Genomic DNA, 26,466 nt, shown 5'->3' with positions numbered 1-26,466 from the left:
TCACTGATGAAGTGGGAATAATAATAATGTCAGAATTAAATCAATCAACAAATGTAGAGAGTTGAGATTAGTGTTCAGCAAATACTAAATAATACGCGGTTGTTGATGATACATGAAGGAACTGAAGTCCAGGAACATAAGAGGATTTTCTGGTGGCCACAACTAGTAGGCAGGATTCTTAGACTAAACCTCACACTCCTTTTGCAACATAACTTTGGAGCCTGGTTTGTGATCCTGGGCAAATTGCTTAATCTGACCCTGAGTGTTGATGGTTTTACAATAAAGCTTGAGCTGATTGCTACACTTACAGAGCCATCCTGAGCCCCAAAGGAGATAATGGATGTTCAAGTGCTTTGCCAATTAATTGTGAGGGACGATTAAACAGCACAACATGCTAATGCCATTAGGTTGTTAACATTACACAGGGAATGCACTGGAACATCTTAATGAAAAGACATTTAGATTTTCAATTTTTTTCCCCACAGAACAAAAATCATAGTAAGAAGACAAAAATATATACTGCATTTTTTCTTTTTGTTATGTCCAAGATTTGACTTAAATAGAAGATGGTAATAAAGCAATGTAAAATAATGATTCATTGACAGGCATTGATCCTCTTTAGAAAGGCTACTCAGTGGTTGCACAGACCCACACACACACACAGGGTGTTTCAAGATGGGCTCTTAAATGAAAGACCTTTGATCATACTTGAAGCTAAAATGGAGGGAATTCTGCTCAGAGCTACAAGACCTGCCCAATTCTGGCAAAGCAAGGACTAGGGATGCTTTCTTGAGCCTCCTCAGTTGCAAATAAAGAGAAGTGACTACAGAGCACACCCACTATAAGCAGGTGCACTTTCTCTTTCTTCTCCTTAATCTCCAACCTCCTGGAGGGCAGGGGATTACCGCTCATCCCACATGCCCAGCACACAGCACAGTGCTGAGCTCGGTGCTCAAAATACTTAGAAATTAATGGAGAAAGCTGAGAAACTCTGTTCTTTATAATCCTGTGCCATCCTAAGATGCACCCAAAACTCTCAGGGGAACCATAGGGGCCTTTGGACCTACCAGCTGGGGAGGTAGGATGATCCATGACGTCTTTCCCCTGAAAATAGAATAGCTCTTCTCTCATTTGTTTCTCATGGTGGCTTCCATTTAAGATTTCTTTCTTAATAAAGAGTCCTCTTAATTATCATTATTTTTTTGTAGCTCTATATCAAGCTGGGAGCCAGTAATCTAATAATTAACCAGCAAAAGAGTAAAGATGTTATTTCTTTTAATTGAACTACTAAAGAGGAATGCTACAGTTAGATGGCTAAAAGATGTTAGCATTTTTCTTTCAGTTTTAAAGCTTCAAGTCATTCTTTTTTTTATAAAAAAAAAAAACCCAATGAATCATCTACAGATGTGGCTGGAGGAATGTCAGAGCATAATATAGTAGCTGTCGTTGATCTGTAGACTGGCCTTTCTTCACCGCCAAACAAATCAATGAATAGCAGTTTGATACTGTGGGGTGAATAACATCCACTCCCTCAGTTTTGGGGTCACAGACTGGAGTCCCAGTGCTGCATCTACCACTTACAGGCTGTGGAACAAATGATCTATGCATTGCCCATTCCCCCTATCCCCCTGCTGTAATATCTGCTTCTCAATGCAAACTTCTCTCAACACCTCCAAGGGGTATGGAGTTTGCATTAAAGAAGACCTGAGATGAAGTCAGGTTTCTCCACTGTGAGCCTCAGGCTAATTGCATAGTCATCGGATTTTAGTTTTCTCAGGTGCAGTGAGAAAAAGAACTTACAGTCCTTTGCAGTTGTTAGGATGGCTTCATAAAATCATGGGTATAAAGCACTTAACCTGGTACAATTCGAACACAAAAAATAGTAGCTACTACTGATTTTTTGTTAGTAACAACAATTTATAATTATATAATAATTACACAGGTGGAGTCAGACCAAAAAATTATGAATTGATCACTCTTCCCTGACCTGCTACTACCTGTATTCACCCTGTTTACCTCTACCTTCAGCCATTCCATTTAATATAGCCACTGGGAAGTTTTTTTTTTTAATAATAAATTTTATTTTTATATTCCCCATACAATTGCTACCCCCTTATTTTGACCCCAATCCCTTCCCTTCCCGCTCCCCACCCCCCATAGAGTGTCTCTGGTTCATAGCTTTTTGTTGATTTTGATTTTCACTTTCTTATAGTTATTCATTTTCCTGGTCCCTTATTTGAGTTTTCTAGATTCCTGCTATGAGTGAGACCATCCGGTATTTTTCTTTTTCTTTCTGGCTTATTTCGCTGAGCAGGATCCCTTCCGCCACTGGGAAGTTTTTAGGCATAGATTGGTTCAAGAAGGACGGGCTAGTTTACAATGCAGTAACAATTAAGTGATCCTCACCTGCCAGAAAGAAGCTCTTTGAACATGCTGGAGAAAAGGGAAGACAACGAGGTCAGCTGTAGCCCCTGCGTGGGGTGTTTGGTGTGTCACAAATCTCTATACCAACTCTGTGTGTCATTCATTGCCATCACCATTTTACAGATGACAAAACTGAAACCCAGGAAGTTTCTTTCATTAGGTCACACAGCTCTAGGTGGAAGAGCTGGAATGTCACCCCAGGTGTGTTAGCCTAAATCCAATGATCCATTTCAATTGCCCAACATGGTCATGAATCCATGCCAGGATGCATGCACCATTGAGGACTGATCTGGCTCAGCCCAAGAGGTGGATGACACAGTCTCTGCCTATTAATTTCCAAAACATGTAGCCCCTAAGCTCCTTCTTGTAGATTGCAAAGGTCACTAAGGGTGTCTCAGGGGTCACTGACAGTGTGTTTGAGAGAGAGAGCACGGCAGGCAGGGGACTACCAACTGTGTGGCCACGGAGCCTGAATTTGCCTTCAAATTGTCTCCGTGTCCTCTGTATCTCTTCTCATGGGTGCACAGGAGAGCCCCACTCTCATGGCCTCATCTAGATCTAATACCTCCCAAAGAGCCCATCTACAAATATCATTATATTGGGGGTTAGGGCTTTAGCATGAATTTTGGAGGGAAGTGATTCAGTCCATAGCAGTGTGCTTTATTAAATAAAGTAGTCAAGCCTATTATAAAAAATCGTATTATCCAATATATTTTTATAGTCACAGAGCATTCCCAACTTAATTTATTTATAAATTATTTAATAAATTTTGTTTCCTATAAAGAAAAATAAGCATACTTTTATGAGATTTAGATGTGAACTTAGAACTGTGTAAAGGGCTTACCTTTCAAAATTATCATAGGGCGTGTGGAGAAAAAGTCTGTAGGTCACTATTGTAATGAACCAGAATCAAACTCTCCCATCAGACCATTTCCAGTCTGATGTTACAAAAAGTGCATGTCATCAAGCATATTCCACCAAACGCAAGTCCCATGAGATGATCCAGGAAGAGATTTCCCTGGACAAACAAAATCGTGGGACCAGGGAGTACCTTAAGTGCAAACTGGAAGGATGACCTCATCCTAACACTTCCCTTGCCCTTGGTTTCTAAAACGATGCATAAACGCAAAAGCCCCTGGTTCTCAGGAGGAGTAGGGGAAGATCTGGCCAAAGATGTGTGCCAAAGTTATTTGACTCATCTCCCGCACACAGGTGCACACACACACACACCCCTGCCATCATGATGGCGTCGAGGCTCGCTGTGGCCTCAGAGACAGAGAAAGCGAGAACGTGATGGTAACTGCCAACAGAATTTCTTGATGGAGGGTTCCCTCCGAGTGTGGATGTGGAATCTCTTCCACTCTGGAGGGCTGGGTGCCCAGCTTGAGGGCTGCCCCTGTCCTGTGCTGCCCAGCATTTAACTACTATTTCTACTGAAAAAGATCCTGATTTGTGATCGTTGCCAATGTCTGTGGTAATGTACTCGTGAAAGGCTGATGTCAACTGACTTGTGAATCTCCTGCCAGTTTAATGGCTGTCTCTCCCAAGCAGGAACAGCTTACCTTTGGGGTGAAAGTACTAATTCAAGGACGCTCAGGTAATATGGCTCCATGGGCTGTGGGGCCCTGCATCGGAGAGGGGAGGATGGTTCTAGTCTCGCTAGATTTCTCTCCACAGCTCTCGAAAACCCCAGACCCTGAGCCCATGCAGTGAAAGTGCCTTCACTCCTTCCTGACTGCTGCCCCAGCCCATCTCCACGAGTTCTAAGTCCTCTTTTGCAGGTGTTTTTGCCCGAGGGGAGGTAGAACTCTGTGGTGTCTGATTTGATGTGTTGACCTGGTTAGGCCTGGCTTCCACACATGTGGTCAAGCCCCAGCCGACACGCTGTTTGAAGATATCTTCAGAGGAAATGAGCATTTAAATCAGTAGACTTTGAGTGAGGCAGATTTCTCCCCACAATATGGTGTTTGTCAATCAGTCACTTGAAGGGGTTAGAAGAAAACTTCCCTGGAGGTAGAGCCAACTGTCGCAGAGGCTGAGCCCCAACACTGGTGTCTCTAGCCCCCATGAAGATCTCAGACTCCTTAGCCTCTACCTTTGTGGAACCAATTCCTTAAAAACTGATTTATCTCTGTGTGTGACTATAGATACCCTGCTGGGTCTGTTTTTCTGGAGGACTCTTAAGACAATACCTCCCTGCCTCTCTCCTCCTACAAAAGCTTCTTTTCTCCTTTGAAATAACATTTCCTTTTTCTAGTTATATCAGGGATACCCAATTATTTATGAAATTGTGAAAACACAGAAACAAATATGAGAATTAAAAGCACCCATTTTGCTGGGGCCTCCCTGGTGGCACAAGGGGTTAAGACGCAACCTATATAGCTATCTGCAGCCACTGCAGCATGAGTTCGATCCCCAGCCAGGGAGCTACCCACATGGTGCAGCAGACCCCTCCTGACTTGCCCGTTGCTCCCCTCAGCAGCGTATTTCAGTAGGTCTGCCTGTTCTGCTCCCCACTCTGTCTCTGGTGAATCCTCTCACCCCCAACACCTCTGGCCTGTACCCCAGCTCTTGTATGTTAAAATAAATAAATCTTTAAAAAAAAAAAAGCACCCATTTTGCATCACAAAGTGTCATGCCCTGCTCTCTTCCTATAAAGATTTTTACAGGAGGTTGCCCTAAATGATGTGTGTGTATGTGTGTGCTCTGTGATGCACACTTCTTTAAGCTCATTAGAATTTTCCTATATTATTGAATATGAGTGAAAACCATGAAGTTCAATGGCGACCCATCTTCCTACTTTGCTGAGTGCCAACACTTGTGTATTTCCCCACCCCTGGGCATTCAGAGTCAGCTGAGTCTGCCTCAGGGGCTTTGCTCTGCCAGTGCCAAGTTCATGGCTTTGGCACAAGTTATCCTATCAGAGATGCAGTTCCCTCCCCTTAAAGTGGGGAAAGAAGAATACATTCCTTATGGGGTTGCATTAGGTGAGATAAGTCAGCAAGATTATTTAATATCGTGCCCAGCACATGGTGACCATGTAATCAATAAAAAAAATCCTAGTTCATGTACCGAAGACTCATCTGTGAGAGTGCTGTGGCCTTAGGGATGGTAGAGTGTAGGGCCCATAGGAAAACAGAATTTTCTCAGAGTTTCAACACTGTTTTTTGCTGTGACCTTCTAGCACAGGTGGCCTAATAGATAGCACATAGCCCAGAGATGTGGTCCTTACGTGCGGAAAGCAGCAAATAATATGTAACCTTGATGTATAGTTTGCACGCATGAACACATATTTCTATAAACTAGACTTAAACTTGGGTCTGTGCTGACTTCGTCTATAAATCATATAAAAGCTAAAAGAGGTTTCCAGGCAGGGGGACTTGCTAGTCACTTTCGGGACACAGGGCCACTGCTGTGGCCGGGGTTCAGGGGGCCTGCGCTGCTGGTTGCTGCCACTGCTGCTACCTGTGTATCTCCTGTGCATCTCCTGATGCTATTACAAAGTGTTGTTTCCAGCCCCACATATGAGCTTTGGGACGTGTATTCTGGTTTGCCACCATCAAGAACCAGGCAAGCTTATAGCTGAGGCCTGATAGGCAGTTAGTGGCAATTATGATCAATGGGAGAAAGATAAGGGAGGTTGGTTGGGCGAAAGAGAAAGAGAGACAGAAAGAGAGAACAGAGAGAAGTAGGAGAAGAGGAGGAGGAAGAAATAAGAAAGGAAGCAAAGAAGTTGGGGAAGGAGGAAGAGAATGAACAAGGAAAGGTGTCCAGGAGGGCTGCAGGGGTCTTGGGCCCAGGAGAGAAGTTAAGTGACTCGAGTTTCTTACTCCTTGTCCTGCCATATCTTGGCTAGGCCACAGGGTCACAAGGATTAAGACCTTTGCTCCACTTAACAGCTGGGGACAGGCCAGTTCCTACTTGGCATTCTGGTGCCATCCTGTGACTTTTTAGTAAGTACACTGAAAGACCAGGCTCTGCAATTTTCATTAAGATTCATCAAGGAAACCTTTAGTAGATAATTAAAAGATACCGCATAGAACGGAGTCCACCATTACTCTGGCATCTTCTCAGCTATCAAGACTCCCCAAAATAGACCCAGAGCATGTAAAGAGGGGCCACCTGGAGCCCTTTTCAATCTAGTTAATGAAACTATTATCTAGGCCTAGTTTAATTAATTTAATTTTATGAACAGACTTGCATGAGGTGGTATTAAATACTTCATTAGAAATAAGTTACATTCAATCATTTTTATTTTGCCATTCATTTAGCTAATCTCATGTTTCTAAAATCAGATAGTTTTGATGGAATGAATCTATGATGAGGTTGTCTTGATTAAGGCTTGTTACCGTGTTATTGGATATTTACTGACTCATCCCCACCTCCAACATCAGATCTATGAATTTATTAGGCGTGTATAGAAGATTTCCCAAGCTATATGTTGCTCTTTTGAGTATTAATGGCTGATTTCGGGCATCAAAGCAACTGTAGAAATCTGGAGTGGAAGGCAGGATACCACAATGGTTAAGGCTAATATCTTTGGAGCCAGATGATTCCAAATGGGCACGCTCTTTCTGACATTGACTAGTTACATGATTTGGTGTAATTACACAAACACTGGAAGCTACAGTTCCTCATTGGTAAAGTAGGAACCTACTTCCAGAGATTCAATTAGCCAGGATGCACCACAGAGCTGTATGGGTTATCTAAGGCCGGAAGCCATTCTAATTGGCTGCCCTGTATTATTCTGATTAGTGGGTGCTGCAGCCATCCTATTTGATCAATATTTTTGTCTTGCATCCCTGTCCATCTCCCCAGTTACCTGATGGTTTTGATCATGCTGAGGCCCATTTCTACGCAGCAGTGGGCATGGTCCTGGCGGGGCTCGGGAAGCCCAGACACGCAGTAGTAGCAGTCCCCCAGGATTTTAATGCGAAGGCAGTGATGCTCCTGGAAAGGAAGTGGGGGGCAATGGGAAGGTAAGAACCAAGTCACCTGGCAAAGTGCTTCTGAAAGCCTTGGAAAAGAGGGGACCGGGGCTAGGTGCTCAGCACTGTGGGGTCAGGAGCAATTAGTTCTGATAAGGTGCTTCTATTGTCTTCCTAGAACACTAGGAGGGCAGCTTGAAGGGCTCCAGGGTGGTGCGGGGTCCTGCACAAACTGGGGATTTTGAGCTGGACAGACAAAGGAGGTCCTGGCTCGGCCACAGCTAACTCTCTGATCTGAATATCTACCACGTGGATAGACCTTCCAGCCAGGCCCACATTGGACATGCAGGTCCTTCCCCATAGATGTCTCTCTCCTAGGACATGCCTCTGAATTAACCATTTTTATCAGTCCTTAGTTCAACAACAAACACTTCAGAATATAAATCATTTAGGTCTTCGTACTATTTCAAACCCATCTTAAGTCCCTTCCCAAGCAGGCAGACTGAGTAGGTCTTATAGATCCTCCTATTCATTGATTCATTCATATACTTGTTCTTTGAAAACAAACTCAGTTGTGCACCTCTGATAAGGCTGACACTGTCCCTGACTCCCCACATGTCCCAATGACCCCTGTACATCCACGTGTTTCCAGACTCACCTTCACAACAAACTTAGGTGGTCGGGACAGTTTTCCTCCTCACTTCACAGGTGAGAAACAGGTTGCAGTCGGTTGTCCACAATCTGTGGACATGGTCTTTACCATGTTTCATAGAGGAACAAGCCCCAAGGACACAGTGCACACTTTTGTGTGGCCTGAGGCAGACACCGCAGGTCTTAGAAGAAAGAGAACTCAAGGCTGTTTCAGCAAAAGGGCTGAGATCACGAGCCAAGAAACCGCACCAAACTTGAAAAATGGTGGGCTCTAAGTAAGTGGTATCTATCTGTCTGTCTATCTGTCTATCTATCTATCTATCTATCTATCTATCTATCTATCTATCTATCTATCATCCATCTGAAATATGAATGTATATCTATATCTGTATATATGGAAGAACTGTCTTCTTATCTGTCAAATTCTGTCAATTTGCAGACACATTTTTCTGGTCAATTCCTATGAGATGTCAGATCACTTGACAGTAATATGCAAACTACTTTTTGTTTTTGCCAGAAACTGCTTTGCAAAGCTCAACTTATGGTGGAGAACTGTGGGGGTGCCTTGATGGTGGGAGAAGTATGGTGACCACACCTGAGGGGATAAGTCCTTTCTTGTCAAAATATTGATAAGGGTGTCAAGCAATGGCAACTCATAGAAGATTTTTTTAAAGTTCTACTTAAAGAAACAGGGTTTCCTTAAAAAAAAGATATTGACAAAGAAAAATAAAGTAGGGTGAGAATTTTCTTGCAAATTTTATTGTCAGTCTGAAAATCACTCTTTCTCCCATTCTGGTGGGTTTGGTATAAAAAGTTTGGGAAAATCCAGAGAATTTATAAAACTATATGTAGATCATAGATAAAAATTAGGAGATAGAAGCACTAAATTTTCACAGATAGTTTTACAACTGGAGAGTGTAAGATTAGAGATGAATAGTTTCCGAATTCTCTGTCTTTCATGTTTGAATTTCATATAATGAATACATGCTGCTTTGTCATCAGAAAAAAATCAATAAAAATGAAGACCTTCAGAACAAAAATCTTCAGGGCCCTTAATCTACTTCAGAAAAGTGATATTAGAAATCATGCCAATTTTTAGAGTATTTTTACCTAATTATAACAATAGGATAGCATACAGATCGTATACACGGAGCTGCTGATGAGGTCAGGGCACTGTAGGTGGCCCTGCTCCTTGGAGAGGACACCCCGGGGCCCCCAGAGATTGCTGTGAAGTCACAGGTGCATGTCTATTTTAGTGTTTAGTACATTATTTAGTACCTTCTCATGCCTGTGAGCCACACGTTTATCATAAAAGTTATTGATCTGAGACATGCTTTCCTTGTGTAACAAGGTGTCATGACATTCTATGCCAGCACAGAAATAACTGCATTCTCTTTAATTTGTTGATTAGCTTTACATGGAGTTGGATGTACTCCTCATAACCATAATTTAGGTTACTTCCAAAGTTCCAGCAACAGAAAACAAGGTTTAAGTTATGTGGTGGCGTGTATAACAATGAATATGTTCTTCATCTTGCAGTTTTAGAGTCTCCACGACAGGGAATGCACAGCACTCCTATCTGGGTCGGGAGGCGAGGCAGAGGCCACTTGAAAGGCCCAGGACCAGAAAGTTACTGAGGTTTGCCAGGGCCCCAGATACTCTACTCTGAGTAGCCTGAACACAACGGTGCTGGGGGTTCAGTCTCTAAGAGGAACATTAACAGGAGGCTTTGAAGTTTTTTCCTGCATCTGAATAAAGCGGTGTGGAGACAGACATGGCATGTGCTATTGACAGGAGAGGCGGCTCCCTCCTGTGGGCAACACAATGAAAATCTAAAGCAAAGAATCATGGCAGGGCAGGCAGAGATCACTATAAAATCCTGAATTTTAAGGCCAAAATTTTCCAAAAAGGCAACCCCCTTTAATACAGAGGCAGAGTCTGTGACCCAATTGCTTAAGTGACACACCTAAGACTGGGGTGAAAACTTTGAAAAGTGGCTTTCCTTGTTCCAGGGATGAATAGGCTTCCTTCACCTGCGTTTCTCATACATGCCCATGAAGTCCCTGTAGCGGGACACACAGTGGCCTGGGCTGGCAGTGACATTCTCCACAACAGGAGGGACTTCAGGACTGGGAATCTATCTTTTGAGAGTGAATGTCCATCTCCCTTATCCTGTGCTGTTTCAGCTCTGACCAAGTCAGCTGAAAAATAAAGGTAGTGTCTTGTTGGCTAAAAGCAAAGTTCTTAAGTTAGGTCATACTAAGGGGTGGTGGGACAGGCTGGAAGTTTCCTTGTTCTTGAAACAGTCTGATTCATTCTGGCTGCTCGGGGTTGGCTGGGAAACTGCAGGGAGCCAAGGCTGCAGGAACCCACAGCGAGGCTGCTGTGGGATGGCACGTGGCCACAGGCCGGGTGAGTGGTGATGGGGGAGGGGCGCAAGTAAAAGGCCTTTGGGTTAATTGTCTCTCCACCAGCTGGCTCTCAAGTGGGGAGATGGAGCTGAAAAACCATCCACCAGAGACCTGGAAATCACTAACACTGGTCCCCAGAATGTGTTGGGGCCAGGGGTGCACACTCGGGAACAGGCTTCAGAAAGATAACAGCATCAGTGATGGCGACCGAGTCCTTCTCTCCCCTCATTCCATATGCGGTCCCTCACTCTGCAGAAGACGAGGAGCGAATTAAATTCAACTCACATGGGCCAGTCGATCAAATCTGGCAAAGAGCTCGTTGAGCATCCTGACCAGCTCCTGAGCAGACAAGGTCGTGGAGAGGTTGGTAAAGCCTTTCACATCTGCAAAAAGAATACTAGACAACAAGGAAAGGGGGGGTAGGGAGAAATTAACATTTTAATTAATATTTTAATTAATATTAAAATATTAATATTTTATAATTGTATTATAATTATATTGTATTAATATTTTAATCCGGGAGACACAGCAACACCATCCAAATAGATCAGCCGTGGTCTGAGATGGCAGCTCGCCTTGCCCTGGAGCCCCGCGGGATGTCTCAATATCTAACAAACATCTCAGCAGAGTGAATCCACCCAGGAGGTTCAGGAAGGACAAGGGGGGGGCGACAGAAAGCCCTTCTTCCTGTGCCAGGCTGCGGCGTGTGGGCATGCCAACCCTAAATGGGAATTGGTCGGTAGGCGCACGGCAGTTTGCAGTGGGATGCAAAATGAAGTTTTATGAATTATCGCTGTATTTGCACCATGAACAGCAATGCACATGCCATGAACACAGAGCACCACAGAGTTGGGGGCGGAGGGGAGAACACAGCACCTCTCGAGGCCCAGAGACACGTGCTCCACCCGGAAGGGCCGGCAAATAGATTTAGGCAGTTTTCAAAATTCAAGGGACTAGTAGCAGAGCTGGGAGAGCTCAGAATAATTGATCGCCTAATAGCTCACATTACTAAGGTTTTCAGTTAGATGAGCCTTATTCTGCGCAAATGGCTTGGCATAAGGAGAGAAGAAAATAAAGGCAGCGCCAATGCTCAAAGGCCTTGTAAAGTCAGGTGTCCACAAGTGCTTTCTCACCAGTACCACCCGATGGGGAGGTACTTAGCTCTCCACTGTGGGGAGGAGCAAACAGAGACTCAGAGAGGCTCGGGGCCTTGGCCAGTGTTCCACAGCAGGTATGTGAATTGTCCAGAACAGTTGGCAGAGTTGGGATTGTCCTGTGAGCACTGCATTAGGCAGGGCACTGCTCCAGCCCATCTTAACACCATCTCGGGGGCAGAGGCAAGAGAGGGGCGCCTCTGCAAGGAAGGATGGGTCCCAAAGAACCGTACCGTATTCCCTTGATTTTCAGGTCTTATCATCTCTAAAATGGCTAGCAAAGGTTTTGGTTATTTTTCTTAGTGAATCTTACTTTCTGTGTAACTTAGTTGTGATGAAATGGAATCCATTTTTGAACTGAATTGGTTAACTGGCTAGTAGCTACTGGAATGCATGTTGGCTGATGTTAGGCATCCCTGGCATTCTCTGGTCCTTAACATTGTCTCCACTACACACCCTTTAAGAATCTGATGTAGGTAATGTTTTTCCCATTCTGAAAAAATGTACAAGTATTCAAAACTTTGCAGCTCACTTCAGGGAGTTTGGACCTTCCCCCAAACCCATTCATGAACTCATTAGGGGCAGTGGAAAGAAGTATCACCATCAATTGATTTACATGTTAATTGTTCCTAAAAACATTCCTAACTACTGGCACAAGCCTGATACACTAGAAGCAATAACATTTGGTATCTACTGTGGATTTGACACTGTCCTAAGAGTTGGCCATGTATTCAAGTAGTCATTCCTCACAATGGTCTATCAGATAGGGACTATTATGATCTCCAGAATAAATGTGGAGCCAGCTCAGATGTGCACAGCCAAAGCAATGCAAGTCCAAAGGTTTTTGTCCATTCCAAACAGCTCAGAAGTGGAAACAGAGACCCAGAAAGATGAACAGATTCAAAGTATCAGAAGGGTAGTGGCTCTTAGAAAGTGGTTTGGAATGGCGTTTTCTCAAAATATGAAAAATAAGTCTACCTTATGATCCAGCAATTCGACTCCTAGGAAGCTACCCGAAGAATACACGAATATTAGTTCAAAGGGATATACACTTACACTAAGTTATAGAAAGAGCTTAATTGCCCAAGGACAGAGAAGTAGATCGGAAACATGTGGAGTGTGTGTGTGTGTGTGTGTGTGTGTGTGATGGAATATTACGCAGCTATAAAAAAGGATGAAGTCCTGCCATTTGCAACAACATGGATAGAACTGTGAAGGATAATGCTGAGTAAAATAAGTCAGAAGGAGAAAGATAAATGCAGGATGGTCTCACATGTGGAATATGGAGAAAAACAACAAAGGGTCAATCAAAACCAATCCAACAATAAACTTCTAACACCTGACTGCAAAACGGGAGTAACCAGAAGGGGAAGGTGGCAAGAAGATTGTTGGGGCACTGGTGGTAGACAGAGTGTGAAAGCAGACTTTTGTAGAGGTTAGAACCTATAACCCCAGAACAGATACAAAAATGTGAAGCCATTTTATTTCAATAAACATAATTTGGGGGGAAAAGTGGTCTGGGATGAGAACACTGATGGGCTGAGACACTAATACCCCCAAGCTGGGTGCCCTTACCCCACCCTGTATTGACTGGAGCCAGTAAACTGTGGGAGTTATAATTAGAAGTCTGTAGCAGGTTGTTTTGGGGGAAGGCTCACAAAGCAAGACCAACAGCAACATGCAGCAGAGAAGAAAGGATAAACAGTGTGGACTGCCTTAAAGAGAGACAGGATTGGAAATGATTTCAGAAATGCCCCCTCCATAGCAGTGGTGTGCTCTGGGGGCCAGGGCTGTGGGCACAGCAGCCGGTCTGGCTTTGTTCTCAGACATGGCTCAGGATCATCCTCCGCTGCGCTTGGCATCTCAGGTCTTATTTTAGCAGCCGCAGCCTCGCAGTGGGCTGGAGAGGCCCCCTCCTGCCCCTGGTAGAGCTCATCTTACCAGTGCCAGCGGGAGCAGTGGGCATCTCGCCATGGCTGCCTCAGTGAATAGGGGGAGGCCTGTGCACAGCGGTTTCTCTGTAGATTCTTCTCCCATTAGAAACGGCTGGCATTGCCGCCAGCTGAGGACACTGAGAAATGTAGGGCAGCAAACTCAATTTTAATTTAGTGTGGTGTGAGCCTCTGAAAAAGGGTCTCAAGCAGAACTCAGCTGGATGCTTTAAAATAGATAGGCGTGGGGGCCTCCCCGGTAGCGCAGCGGTTAAGTGCTGGGTTGCAAAGCTGCCCGCAGCCTCTGCAGCGCCGGTTCAATCCCCGGCTGCTCCCCGGCCACCGGAGGAGGGTCCCACATGGCGCGCAGACCTCCTCTGCCGCCCGCTGCTCCCCTCAGCAGTGTCCTTCGGTCCTTCTGCCTGCTCTGCTCCCCGCTCTGGCTCTGGTGAATTCTCTCACCCTCCCGCGCTTCTGGCTGTACCCAGTGCTTGTATAAATAAATAAATCTTTTAAAAAAAAAAAAAATAGATAGGCGTGGGCCTCCCTAGTGGCGCAAGGGGTTAAGACACAACCTATGAGGCTATCCACAGCCACTGCAGCACAAGTTCAATCCCTAGCCAGGGAGCTACCACATGGCGCAGCAGACCTCTCCCGACTCGCCCGTTGCTCCTCTCAGCAGTGTATTTCAGAAGATCCCCCTGTTCTGCTCCCCATTCTGTCTCTGGTGAATCCTCTCACCCCCACACCTCTGGCCTGTATCCCCGCTCTTGTATTCATAAATAAATGTTTAAAAAAAAAATAGATGGGCGTGATGGAAGAGGCAGAAGGAATGCTAGTTGTTCTAGACTAAGGGGGGCACTGAAGATCAGTTAGCGCAGAAAGGAAGCCAAACATGTTGTTTATCAAATGTAAGGCTCCTACTAAATATGGGGCTAAGTTGGCAGGTGTGGTATTTTCTTTATTAAGATTGATTCCCACCCCCTCTCTTTCCTATAGTGACAGGCAATTTCATGATGATCTGCATCTCTCTCTCTCTCCGTATCAGCATGAAGCACCTGTTGTTCTCAAGTTGGCAGGGAGGACCGCCTATCATCCTAGGTCTGGAGGGCATCTTTTATGGGAATTGCTGTTTGACAAAGGGCTACTTTGCGAACCCAAGCATCCTAACCAGTGTAGTTCAAGTCTTGGAGGAGACCCTGAACACGAATACACTGAAACTGAAACAGCGGTTGAAACAACCCTTGTGTGAGAATCGCGGTCTCTGCTAGACACGCTTTCAAACACGTTCCTAGTGGCAAGCCAAACAGACACCCAGAGATGTCGGCCAGAGGGAAAAGTTGTTCTTCCCTCCTACCAAAGTGAAGACAAGAAGAACTAAGAGAGCAAGTTGGTCACTTTTAGAGCTGCTCAGTGTACAGATTTGCTCCATACTTTGGGAATTTTCCATTCTATGATATTTGGTGGGAGGGAGATAAGATTCTATTGTACAAGCTGAAAATGTTAGATATTTGCTTTCTAATCACTTCTGGTGGATGACTAGGCTTTGCCAATTAGACACATCTGTCTGGGCTTTAACTGGAGATGCAAAGCAGCAGGGGGGAAGCTAAGGGGGGGCAGGGCAAGGCAAAGCAGACACTTTCAGGTCCTGGGGCTGTAGCAGGAGCTGCCCAGGTGGCAGCTGGCAGCACAGCAATGGATTCTACAGACACAGTGGAAGCAGTGTCCCCTCTGGCTTTGGCTCTGCTGTGACTTTGGCTTTGTTCTGGCCCATTTCCTGAGCCTGCTGGTCTTTCCTTTCCTACTTACTCTGTGAACTACCATGTAACCTTTTAAATCCATCTCCTTTAAATCATTAAGGACTGGGTTCTTTTTTGCCTAGCCACTAGGAACATGTTTGAAACAACTCTACTATATGGTCATTTCTGTCCCGTGTTCTCTCTATAAAACACATAATCTACACAAAACCCTGCAAGGTGGTTATTAAAATGCCCATTTTAGAAGAACTATAAGATTCAGGTAAGCAAATTACCTAAGGTCACACGCAAGAAAAAGGTAAAACTGGAATTATAAAGCTGATCTGCCTCACTAAGAAGCCATCCTCTGATTTCCATTACACACCTTGTCTAGTGCAGTGCTGAGCTCAGAGAGGGTGCTAATGGGTGGAAGAGTGAATGGCAGATACACATATGGATGGATGGATGGATGGATGCATGGATGATGGATGGAGGATGGATGGATAGATGATGGATGGATGGAGGATGATGGATGGATGGATGGATGGATGGATGGATGGATGATGGATGATGGATGATGGATGATGGATGATGGATGGAGGGATGGATGATGGATGAAGGATGGATGGATGGATGGATGGATGGATGGATGGATGGATGGAGGATGGATGGAGAATGGATGATGGAGGATGGATGGATGATGGATGGATGGATGGATGGATGGATGGAGGATGGATGGATGATGGAGGATGGATGGATGGAGGATGGATGGAGGATGGATGATGGAGGATGGATGATGGAGGATGGATGGATGGATGGATGGATGGAGGATGGATGGATGGAGGATGGATGGATGGATGGATGGATGGAGGATGGATGGATGATGGGTTGATGGATGTGTGGGTGGGTATGTCAGTCACTGAATGAAAGGGTGGATAGATGGGTAGATGAGTGGATAGATGGGGCTGTGGAGGGATAGATGGGTTAGTGACCAAAAATATGGTTTCAAAGGAAAAAGGAGCTGGAGATTTTTGCAGTAATGTTTTAAAGAAAATTTATGAGGAGCATAAGAAAAGCTATGTGATTACCCAAGTCTGCCAGGTTGCAATCTGTAATGATTTTGCCAATGATAGTGTAACAGGCTTTTGCTTTTCCTACTTGAAATATAGAGGCAGACAAGCCAGTGCAGAGGAGCCAGGCAATAATTCAACATGCTCCTTCTGATTGCATTTTTCTGACATCCTTCTTGAGTCTCAATTTGGAAATGTCGAACTCTCTGTGGAATAATCACTACCTAATGAATTAATCAACCGAATGAGGAAAGGCACTGACATTTGGGCAGCCAGAAGCCATGGCCGTGGGATGAGAAGCACCTGGCACACACAGATCCCAGAGTAGCGGGGTGGCATTCTCACCTGACATTCTCATAGCGGTGGATGTAGATCCGATGGAACTGGTGCTGCAGGTGCTCATCTTCCACATTGGTCATGTCATTGATCATTTCCAGGACGACGAAACGGGGGAGCACAGACAGCACAAGGCGCTCCTGGAACCAAGCAATGAAGAGGGAAGTGTTGTTAGTCTAATCGTTGAGATGTGGGGTGGAAGGGTGGAAATCATGGGCTATTGATTGAACTTTTTTTAAAGGTTTATTTATTTATTGATACAAGATGTGGGGTGTAGGCCAGAGGTGCAGGGGTTGAGCGGATCCACCAGAGACAGAGTGGGGAGCAGAACAGGTAGATCTACTGAAATAGACTGCTGACGGGAACAGAGGGTGAGGCAGGAGAGGTCTGCTGAGCTGTGTGGGTCAGCTCTCTGGCTGGGGATTGAACTCGTGCTGCAGTGGCTGGTGCTAGCTTGATAGCGCTGTGTCTTCAACCCCTGTGCCACCAGGGAGACCCCTTGGTTAAACTTCTTGAGAAACTGTTAATCTCATTCCATTCTCTGAACATGACTAGTTTCTACTGAGTACTTGTTATTTGTCAGGCACTGTGCTGGGCACTGGGTGTTCAGTGGTGAACCAAATAGAAGGGATCCTACCACTGTGGACCTTACATTCTAGTAGGGCATGTAGACATTAACTCTCACAGATCTAAATATACCATCCACATTTACGAAGTGTGACAAGTGCCATGCAAGAACAGGCCGTGATCAGGGAGTATGATGGTGGATGGCATGATTCAAATTGGAGCTGAAGAATAATTTGAATCATTCCAAGGAGCTGATATTTAAACTAATGCCTGAAAATTTGAAATGAGCCAACCTGTGTCATGCAAGGAGAAGAGAGCTCCAGGAATTGGAAAGAGCAAGTGCCAAGGTCCTGAGGGAAAAATAAAGAGCAATGGTGTAGCAGCAGGCTGGTGACAGAGGGGTGTGGTTGGAAGTGCAGGTAGCTCTTGTGGGTCTGCACGAGATGTTAGCACTTAATACCAACTACAGCTGGAAGCCACTAAGTGATGCTAAGCTGAGGAGACATAAACTGGTTTACATTTTAACAGATCCTCCTGGTTGTAGTATGAAGAATGAATTGTGGGGAGGGGGGCAGGGTGGAGGCAGGGAGATGGTCAGGGAAGCTCCTGCGGTGGTCCAGGCGAGAGGGGAAATGGCTGCTGGGATTATGCTGTCATCACAACTTTGCATGGAATTCAGTGCCTGAAAATAGTCTGTGCTAAACATACAGTTCCTAAACCAGCGTGTGACCACAGAAACTAGGTGAGGGAATGGCTGCATCCGTCCCCTACAGTGGCTGACAAGGCCCCGATACAGGATGTTCAGCAATTATTTGTTAAATAGAGTCTTTCAGTGGCAACGTGTTATCAGTCCTCACGTAAGACATTATTGCACCTCCACAAGGGGGAGGTGTCACTCTCCCCGGTTCCACATGCATCCACTGGGACTTTAGGTCCCAGGATGCCATGAACTGGACTTCCAGAGTGGGGGAGCCACTGGGATCTAGGGGCTCTTGTTTCTCTGGCTTTGACTTGCACCCAGAGACTTGGGGGGTCTTGGAAGGAGACATGTGCAAGAGAGATATGTGGGTGAGAGACATTTGGGAAGTTTGCCGTTGGCAGAAACGATGGCAGCTGTTCTCTTGATTTTGCGTTTCCTTTTGCTCCTTTAGTCCCAGACCTGCCTTATCCCTTTCTTATTATTCCCCACCAGAGGGTACCCAGCCTTGTGGCAAGCGTTCAGTCTTTTATGGCCCCACTTCAGGCCAACCCTGTTTGGCTGGGCATTTGCCCTGTAGGGAATGGGTAATTTTGAGAGTTATGTTGGAAAATGACTGTTAGGAAATTCCTTTCTTCTCTCTCTCTCTCTCTCTCTCTCTCTCTCTCTCTCTCCATACCAACTCTGTTAAAGATCTATCACACTAACAATCTGCTTCCTTTGTCTTTGTACAGCAGATGGCAGGATATCTTTCCGAATGTACACCCCTTAACAATCTGGGGTCCCGTGGTGCCCCGCAGTTGCACATTAACAGCATCAATGCTTCTCTGGGAGACTTTTACAATAAAAACGTAATGGCAGAGTTCTCTGGCACCCTAACTTGCCAACCTCCAGCCAGTCCCACTGCTGGCAATTACCCAGCTCCTCTCTCCAAGACACATTTTCTGCAGGACGGTGAGAGTTTGCCTGGAGTCTGCTTATAAAAGCCCATTTTCAACACTTTTGTTTCCCTCAGATTTGTTCACTGCTTGAGAAACATCATTCAAATTCCCTGAAAACAATCTGAAAGAGAACGGGAAAGTTTGCCCCTTAATGCAATTCCCAGCTCCTGCTGAGGCGCAATATATGATGATCGGCTTTGGGGATCACAAGGACAAGGACTGCTCTGGGAGCCAGACTAGTCCAGGGTGGCCTTTGTGCTTCCATTCTGCACATCCTTTTTTCTCTGTTTTCCCCATTTGCATGAAAAGGGACCTTGGGTTGATTCAAAGTGCATCAGTGGCTCCTGCATGCACTTCCCTCTCATCTCACATAACACTCTCTATTCATGTCATCAGAATGGTTTCATGGCATTCACGGCTACAGTACCCCTGCTGGGAAGTCAAGGTGAAAATAGCTAGGGATTCAGGATCTTTATTTTATGCAAATGTTTGTAGTAAGGGGGAGAAGGGAGCAGGGCCGTCCTGGGATGCAGGCAGTGCTCCTGGGCTTACACACATCATTGCCTCTGAATGGAGTGAGGAAGAACTCCTACTCTCAGGCTCTTGCAAACTGAGAGCTGGCTCATTATTCTCTGTCTACTGCAGGCAAAGCAGCATTCACTGCAGGCGCTGGTGACTTATTTTGGGGGATCTATATAGTATCTGATTTTTATTGATCACTGTGATGTAGCCTGGCAAGTACTTTGTATAGTAAGTTACAATTTTCATCTCCTTCACAGATATGAGGATACTGAGATCCAAAAGGTTTAGGTTAAGTCAGTCAGTCTAACACCATGCACTTGGTAAGCACACAGTGAAGACCCATGTTCTTTTTTCTCTGAAACTTGGATCCTAATATCTTCACGTATTCATGTATTTATCATGCCAGCAAGTCAGGACTATGTGACAGCTGCAGCGCTGGGCACAGAGAATCAGCAGACAACAGAAACGGACAGCTACATGCCTCCGTAGAGCTAATGTTCTAGAGGTAGTCAATGGACCACGGTGGAATCTAAGTGGGCTGGTGGCTGTTTCTGCTGGATGGTCCATGAAGGATGCTTCCAGGGTGACTGATGCTGCTTTGGGAAGGAATATTGGTCAGATTTAAGACTTAAGCTGGGATCGGAAGGACAGAAGGAACCTGTCCTCTAGAAAGCTAAAGGAGATGCTTCTGACACAGGGGCAGGAAGTACTGGGATAGGCTAGCCACCCTGTTGGCCAAACCGTGGGCCCCAGCTCTTTAGGTGCCTTTAAGCACCTGTGATTTGGAGGCCATTAAAAGAATGAGTCACAAAATTCAGGGACATTTTTCTTCTTTTCAAGGAGCTAAGATGTTCTCCGATTGCTTCATTGAGTAGATCCCAGAGACAGTAAATTGGCAACCTCGAGACAAAGCTCTTTCCTGATTCTTTCCTTTGCTCAATCATTGCTGAATGCCTGTTGTGTGCCAGGAGGCCCCCAGGGCACAAGGTCAACCAGGGTCATGTCATCCCAGAACTCGCCTCAGATCCTGGAACTTGGCTGTGTGACCAGGCAAATTACTTGCCTTCATCCAAACCTCACTTTCCTCATCTGGAAAATGACAAGAAACGCTCCTTTTGGGGACTATGGTCAGGACTCAGAGCCCTATGATTTTTCAACACATTGAACAGCGATGACCACCCTGGGCGTGGGGATATTCTGCACCAGGGAATGGGGGATGGAGGCCTTGTCTGCAGAGAGATTAAAATAATACCAAAAGAACTAAAAGTTTTTCTGCTTTTAATTCATTGGCAGCTTTAAACAGTGTCAGTGATAAAATACTCCACTCCTAGTCACGTGCTTAGGGGAGACTGTGCTTCTAGCATTGCCCTGTTGCCAAATGCCAGCTGCCTGGGTGGGGTGAGCCTCAGGGTGGGAGCACACACCTTTGGTAACCTTGACTGGAGGGCTTAACTCACATGATGAAGTTAAAAGGAAGGCATTTATTCTTTGGTAATAAAACGATAAACAAAAGGCAATCAGCCACTCATGCAAGACGCTGAGTCCTCCTGAAAGGAATTCAAATGTGAGGAATAAAGGGCACATCGGCTCAGCCCTGATGACACCAGGCATCGCATCTGCTGCTGCAGCCCCTCTCGAGAAATTCTTTCTTTTAAGTGCTTCTTATGGCTTGAGGTTCTCAAAGTCTTTGTAGAGAGTGTTAAAAGGCTCTTTCACACAGGTTTTTGACTGTTCTCAGACCCGGTAAACATGACCGAGCATTGTGTCATTTTCAATAAAAAGACACTGATATATAGGTTGGAAAACAACAGGGAGAGCTAAATTTGAGAATTTTTTGGCATGCACTTAACTGTTTGATCTCGGGCAAGTTACCAACGCATCTGAGTCTGGGCCATTCAACCTGCCTGTCACTTTGCAGAAGGGACAGTCCAGCTAGATAGTAGGGTGTGTTTAGCAAAATAGGAGTTTGTCAGACAGTCAGGGCAGAAACTTAGGCAACAAAGACGCCTCAAAGGGCCAGCAGATGGCAAATCTGTGGATGCTTCCAGGGTGACTGATGCTGCTTTGGGAAGGAATATTGGTCAGATTTAAGACTCAAGAATTCCACTGGAAATGGCGTGAAAGGCCCTTGACTGATGACTAGGAATTAGGCCCTTTGCCCTACAGGAAGTAAGGAGCTATTAAGTGATTTTTGAAGCAGAGGATAGAGGAGAGAGATGCCATTACTTGAGTACAACTGCGCAGAATGGGTTACGAGGAGAAGGGATGGATAGAAAACAGGGCGACTGGTTAGGAGGTCGTTGCTATGACTCAAACAAACAAGCAGATCTGAACGTGGCCAATGCAGGGGAAGGGCACACACTGTTACTGCAGATGGGCTGGAAATGTTACCAAAAAATTTTGAGCATTGCAAGGAGTGTACAAGCATAAAACATGAAAAATGGTGTCTCTGTCTATCATCTATTTATGTATCTATTCATGTATGCATGTATCAATCTATCTGTAATCTATCCACCAATCTATCATCCATCCATCCATCTAGATTCTCGCTACCAATCTGTCTGCCGATCTCGCTACCTACAGATCTCTCTCTCTCTCTCTCTCTCTCTCTCTCTCTCTCCGCCCACACACACATAGGCCTAGGAAACTGCCAGTGCCCTGTCTTCCCTCTTTTACTGTGTCATTGTACTGGGGCCCAGAAATGTGGATGGACGCCCCGTGACAATACAGCAGGGCCTGAGATATAAAATCTCTGCCAACCACACTGGGAATAAAGTCCAGCGCTAGGAGCGGCTACTCACCTGCTGCCAGGGCTCAAAGGATAATACAGACAAGTTCCGCAGAGGAAAATCACTCAGAATTTCAACTACCCCAGAGCATGCAAAGCACCAGCTGTCTCTTAAGTAACACGACCAAAGGGAAAGCGCTCGGCTCACAGCTACTTCTGGTCTTCAAATGTCCCACATGGGCCGTGGCAAGGATGGGGGTAAGGAAAGCAGCTGTTGACAGAGGCAGCTTTTTCTGACCTGGGCAAGACCAGCTCTGAGTTCTCTGCCTTTCCCTTCAGCTTCCACTCAGCCAATACTCAATGCACAGACAGGCCCCACAGCTGTGTTTAAGAACCAGCATCGAGGGTCTCCCTGGTGGCGCAAGGGGTTAAGGAACAACCTATGAAGCTAGCTGCATCCTCTGCAGCACAAGCTCAATCCTGGGTCAGGGAGCTACCCACATGGCACGGCAGACTTTCCTGATTCTCTGCTGCTCCCCTCAGCAGTGTATTTCAGTCCATCTGCCTGTTCTGTTCCCCACTCTGTCTCTGGTGAATCCTGTCACCCCACAACACCTCTGGCCTGTACCCCGGTTCTTATATGCATAAACAAATCTTTAAAAACAAAAAAGTACTGGCATCTAAGGGGTGGGGGGACCGGGGGCATGGGGGTGGAAAGGCCTCGTATTGCTCACACCTCTTTTACGAGACCTGTGGTTGCACAGCCATCTCTCTTAATTTGTAACATTGGGCTGAGAACACCTATCTTGGGGAGTGTTGAATAATTCAAATGAGCTACACAATACCTAAAAATAGAGGGGCTCCATAAATACCACTTCCCTGATCGCAGCTTTTTCTCCCAGACTCTGCACATAAGTTGGAATCCCACCTGCACTTGAGCCACACTTCCTTCCCATCACAGCCCATGGCCTCCCCAAGCACCGCTCCTCTACAAAGCCTCGTTTCCACCGCATATACTTGAACCTTCCTCATTCCCGATTCATCTTATAGGCTGTTGCTTCTGGAGAATGAGCAAGTCCCTTTCTTCCCGCTCAAGCTAAGTAGCCTGCCAGGCTCCTCGCCCTCAGGAAGCTTTCACCCAAACACTCGCTCTCCTCTCTCTTCTTGGGCAAGTCTCTACTGCTTATTTAACTCAGATTCTGTATTGCTTTCTCCTTACTGACAGCTACAGACTTTCTGAACTAGAAGGAACTTGTTCTTTTGCACTGGAGGGATGCAGTCAAATTTTTAAGTCTTTAATTAAAATAAGTTTATAAATTTGGACCTAGTCTGGTATTCAGTGTTGCTGTATTTATTGTAAGCTTCATCATGAGCTGCGACAGCAGTTCTGATGGTGCACAGCTGTCTGGGGTTGACCAGAACTGTCCACAGAGACACGTTACAAACGGGTGACAGTTGTGATGAGACTCGGGGCTGCCAGGGTCCCCAGGACAGACACCTCTGCCCATGGCTGACATCTTCTGGTTGCTCTCAGGCAAATAACAATGTTTCCTAATGATGTGTGCAACTAGAAATCATCGCCTCCATGCATCATCCCCAAGTCTCCTAACAGGGAGCAGATGAGGAGGTGGAGGCTCAGAGAGGTTTAGAAACTGGATCAAGGTCACACAACAAGGGGGTGACGGGGCCCTGGTTTTAACAGGGTCATTCTCTTGTGAGGCTCTGTTTCAGCCAGACCCACCAATCAAGCTGTTGGGGGGCATGGCTAATGCTCTTCTGACCCTCACCTCATGATATGGTATCTTTTCTTCCTAGTTTTTGTATTCTAGTATTTTCTCATTGACTTTACTTATATTCGTTGCTAAATTATAACGATAGGACCTTCACTGGAGGGGCAGTGACATCTTTGTGAAGTTCTACATAGACTCGGACTCAGAGAGGCACACTCCTTCAAGCCAACCCTCCCAAGCCTTCCAGGACCTACCCAGGTGTCTTGTCCTGATGTCGTGGCTTGGTGCTGCCAGTGAGAATGGATAACCCATGGGGAGCTGATGCAGGAGGGCTTTAACCATTAAGATGTTTCTTGTTTGTTAGGTTACTCTCACTTCTGGCCTGAGATGACACATAGGAAAGCCAGGACAGAAATAGGAAGCAAGCCAGGATAATGACTGTCCACGAGAGGTGGCTGTTGCTTGGAGAGGGGTGGATAGCATTTTAGATCTGTGTTGGATTTGGTGTGGCAGGTTGGGTGTGAGAGGTGAGGTGAAGAGAGGTGTTCTAGATGATTCATATAAAGAGGTATAGAGAAGGCATAGAGAAGGGATTTAATAACAATTAACTGCTGATATCATTACAGTATACTCCTAGAAGATAAATCTAATGAATCTAAGACATCTTGAGGTAGAGCTCAAGTCTGGCATACAGAAGGAGCCCAAGAGGCTGACTGAATATCTCTTGCTTCTTGCTGTGCTAACAGGTGACCATTGTCAAGTTAATTATTGCGTGGTGCTGGTACCCACTGAAGAGTAGCTATGCCCTCTGTACTTGGCGCTGCTCTTGTTGACGTTGTTTAGAAGTGGAAATGTGGAACCCAGTTACAAAAGTGCTGCCAAATAGGACCCCCTAACACCAGGATTAAGTGTCAGTTGAACAGAGATTGGGAGAATGTGGCTTGTGGGTCCTGAGACTTAAATATATTTGCATGGACCCCTTTTCAAGAATAACATGATGAATCATAACTACAACTTGCTCAGGCCCCTTCAGAGGGCAGCAGACCAGCCTTGCAAGCAAGGCACCCCGAAGCTTACACCACCCTGGCTTCACCACAAGTCCACTTCCCAGCAGGAAAACTGTCTCACTGTTAAGAAACACTGGAAATGCCAACATACTGGAGCACCACTGTAGGCTAAGTAAAAGGCATCAGGGTTTTCTGCCCTCCCGCCATTAGGATAGATGAGGGAACCCTGCGGTCCTGAATGCATGCCTGATGGCGGGCACCTGAAGTGGGTACACCTGGGCTGAGAGACTGGACTTTCAAGGGCGGCGTCACGGGGACGCCAGCAGCAGCATGAAGCTAAAAGAGAAGCCAAGAGAGAAACAAGAGAAGCAGAAGCTGAGAGAAGGCCGGAGAGCCCAGAGTGAAGACCTGCTGAAGGCTGGGAGACCTGCCAGCCTCCGGGTCCCCCCAGTACTCCTGCCTGCTGTGTACCTGGTAAACTCCAATAAAAGCCTGCAAAGAGCCACTGAGGGCTCTGACTCCTCCTTTACCCGGTCTGCTGGATCAGAAAACCTGCACTGTGTCCCTACAACCACCTAACCTATGGCTGCAGGTGGACAGATAAGCTTACCTACCTTGAGTACGAATATGCAGCTGTTTCCATAGCTACCCGATTACAATCCTGCCACCGTGCCAGGGCCGGGAGGCCACCAGTGTACCATCACAGCGAATGTGCAGTTTCTAATTCAATTGCTACCACTCTGGCAACTTAAAAGAATTAATTTGCAAATCCCTTTTACACCTGCTGAGTGCAGAGCACGGCACCTCACACGAACTCATTCCTTAGCACGAGTTTGCCAAACAAACTTGTGAGGTGGTGTGCTCTGCACTCACCGAAATTTAAAAATATTGAATTCGTGTTTTGTCCTGAGATGGAGCAGCGTTTTCACATTTATTTAAGATCATACTTCAAAGGCAATTCTAGGAGCTGTAATTTGGACGTGAAAGACTACACTCCAAGAAGGGTCCCCTGGCTGGCAGCCTTACTAGTGTTATAGGACAGGGAGAGGGGCAGCCCAAACCCCGCAAACCTGCCTATTCTTAATGGGTTCCGTTGGGCGCCAAATCTGTTATAGGACAGGGAGAGGGGCAGCCCAAACCCCGCAAACCTGCCTATTCTTAATGGGTTCCGTTGGGCGCCAAATCTGTTATAGGACAGGGAGAGGGGCAGCCCAAACCCCGCAAACCTGCCTATTCTAAATGGGTTCTGCCATCCGCCGCATCAACACAAAACATAGGAGACTTTAATGGGAAGGAACTTTAATAAAACTAGGAAACAATACAGGTAAGGCAAAGAGTCTAGTTTCTAAGTGAAGCACCCAAAGTTACCCGTCCCCTCGTGGGTAAAAGTCCATCCATATGGGAATGGCCCAGAGCAAGGCCCCAAAGCCTGCCACAAGTCTAAAGCATCTTCCAGTGGGGACCCACAGCAAAGGGTCAGAAACAACCAGACAAGCCCGGAAGGAAAAGAGCAAAATCAACATCAAGATGAAAACTGCCATGGTCACCTCCCCACGGGTCTCACCCACATCTGTGTCACCCAGTCTACGACCAAAAGACAAGCGCAGTTTCTTCACGTGTCTCTAGGCTCCAT

At 45.9% G+C, this 26,466-nt stretch overlaps 1 protein-coding gene across 3 annotated transcripts in view; it reads right to left on the bottom strand.

Annotated features, from left to right (window-relative positions):
* The window catches only part of ADCY8 (adenylate cyclase 8), a gene marked incomplete at both ends in the record, with an annotated part of 164,780 nt that overhangs the window by 84,701 nt on the left and 53,613 nt on the right, over positions 1-26,466 (bottom strand). For all 3 annotated transcript variants that reach the window (XM_084230786.1, XM_084230787.1, XM_084230788.1), the window contains 3 exons: positions 7,247-7,374; positions 10,700-10,811; positions 16,651-16,781. In XM_084230786.1, the coding sequence (XP_084086912.1) occupies positions 7,247-7,374; positions 10,700-10,811; positions 16,651-16,781 (371 nt within the window). The remainder of the gene's footprint in view (positions 1-7,246; positions 7,375-10,699; positions 10,812-16,650; positions 16,782-26,466) is intronic.

The sequence above is a fragment of the Talpa europaea genome, assembly GCF_964194135.1.
Source record: "Talpa europaea genome assembly, chromosome: 3".
NCBI classification, from domain to species: domain Eukaryota; kingdom Metazoa; phylum Chordata; class Mammalia; order Eulipotyphla; family Talpidae; genus Talpa; species Talpa europaea.
The sequence above is the reverse complement of the archived record's forward strand: the minus strand, read 5'-3'. Positions and strand labels throughout refer to the sequence as shown.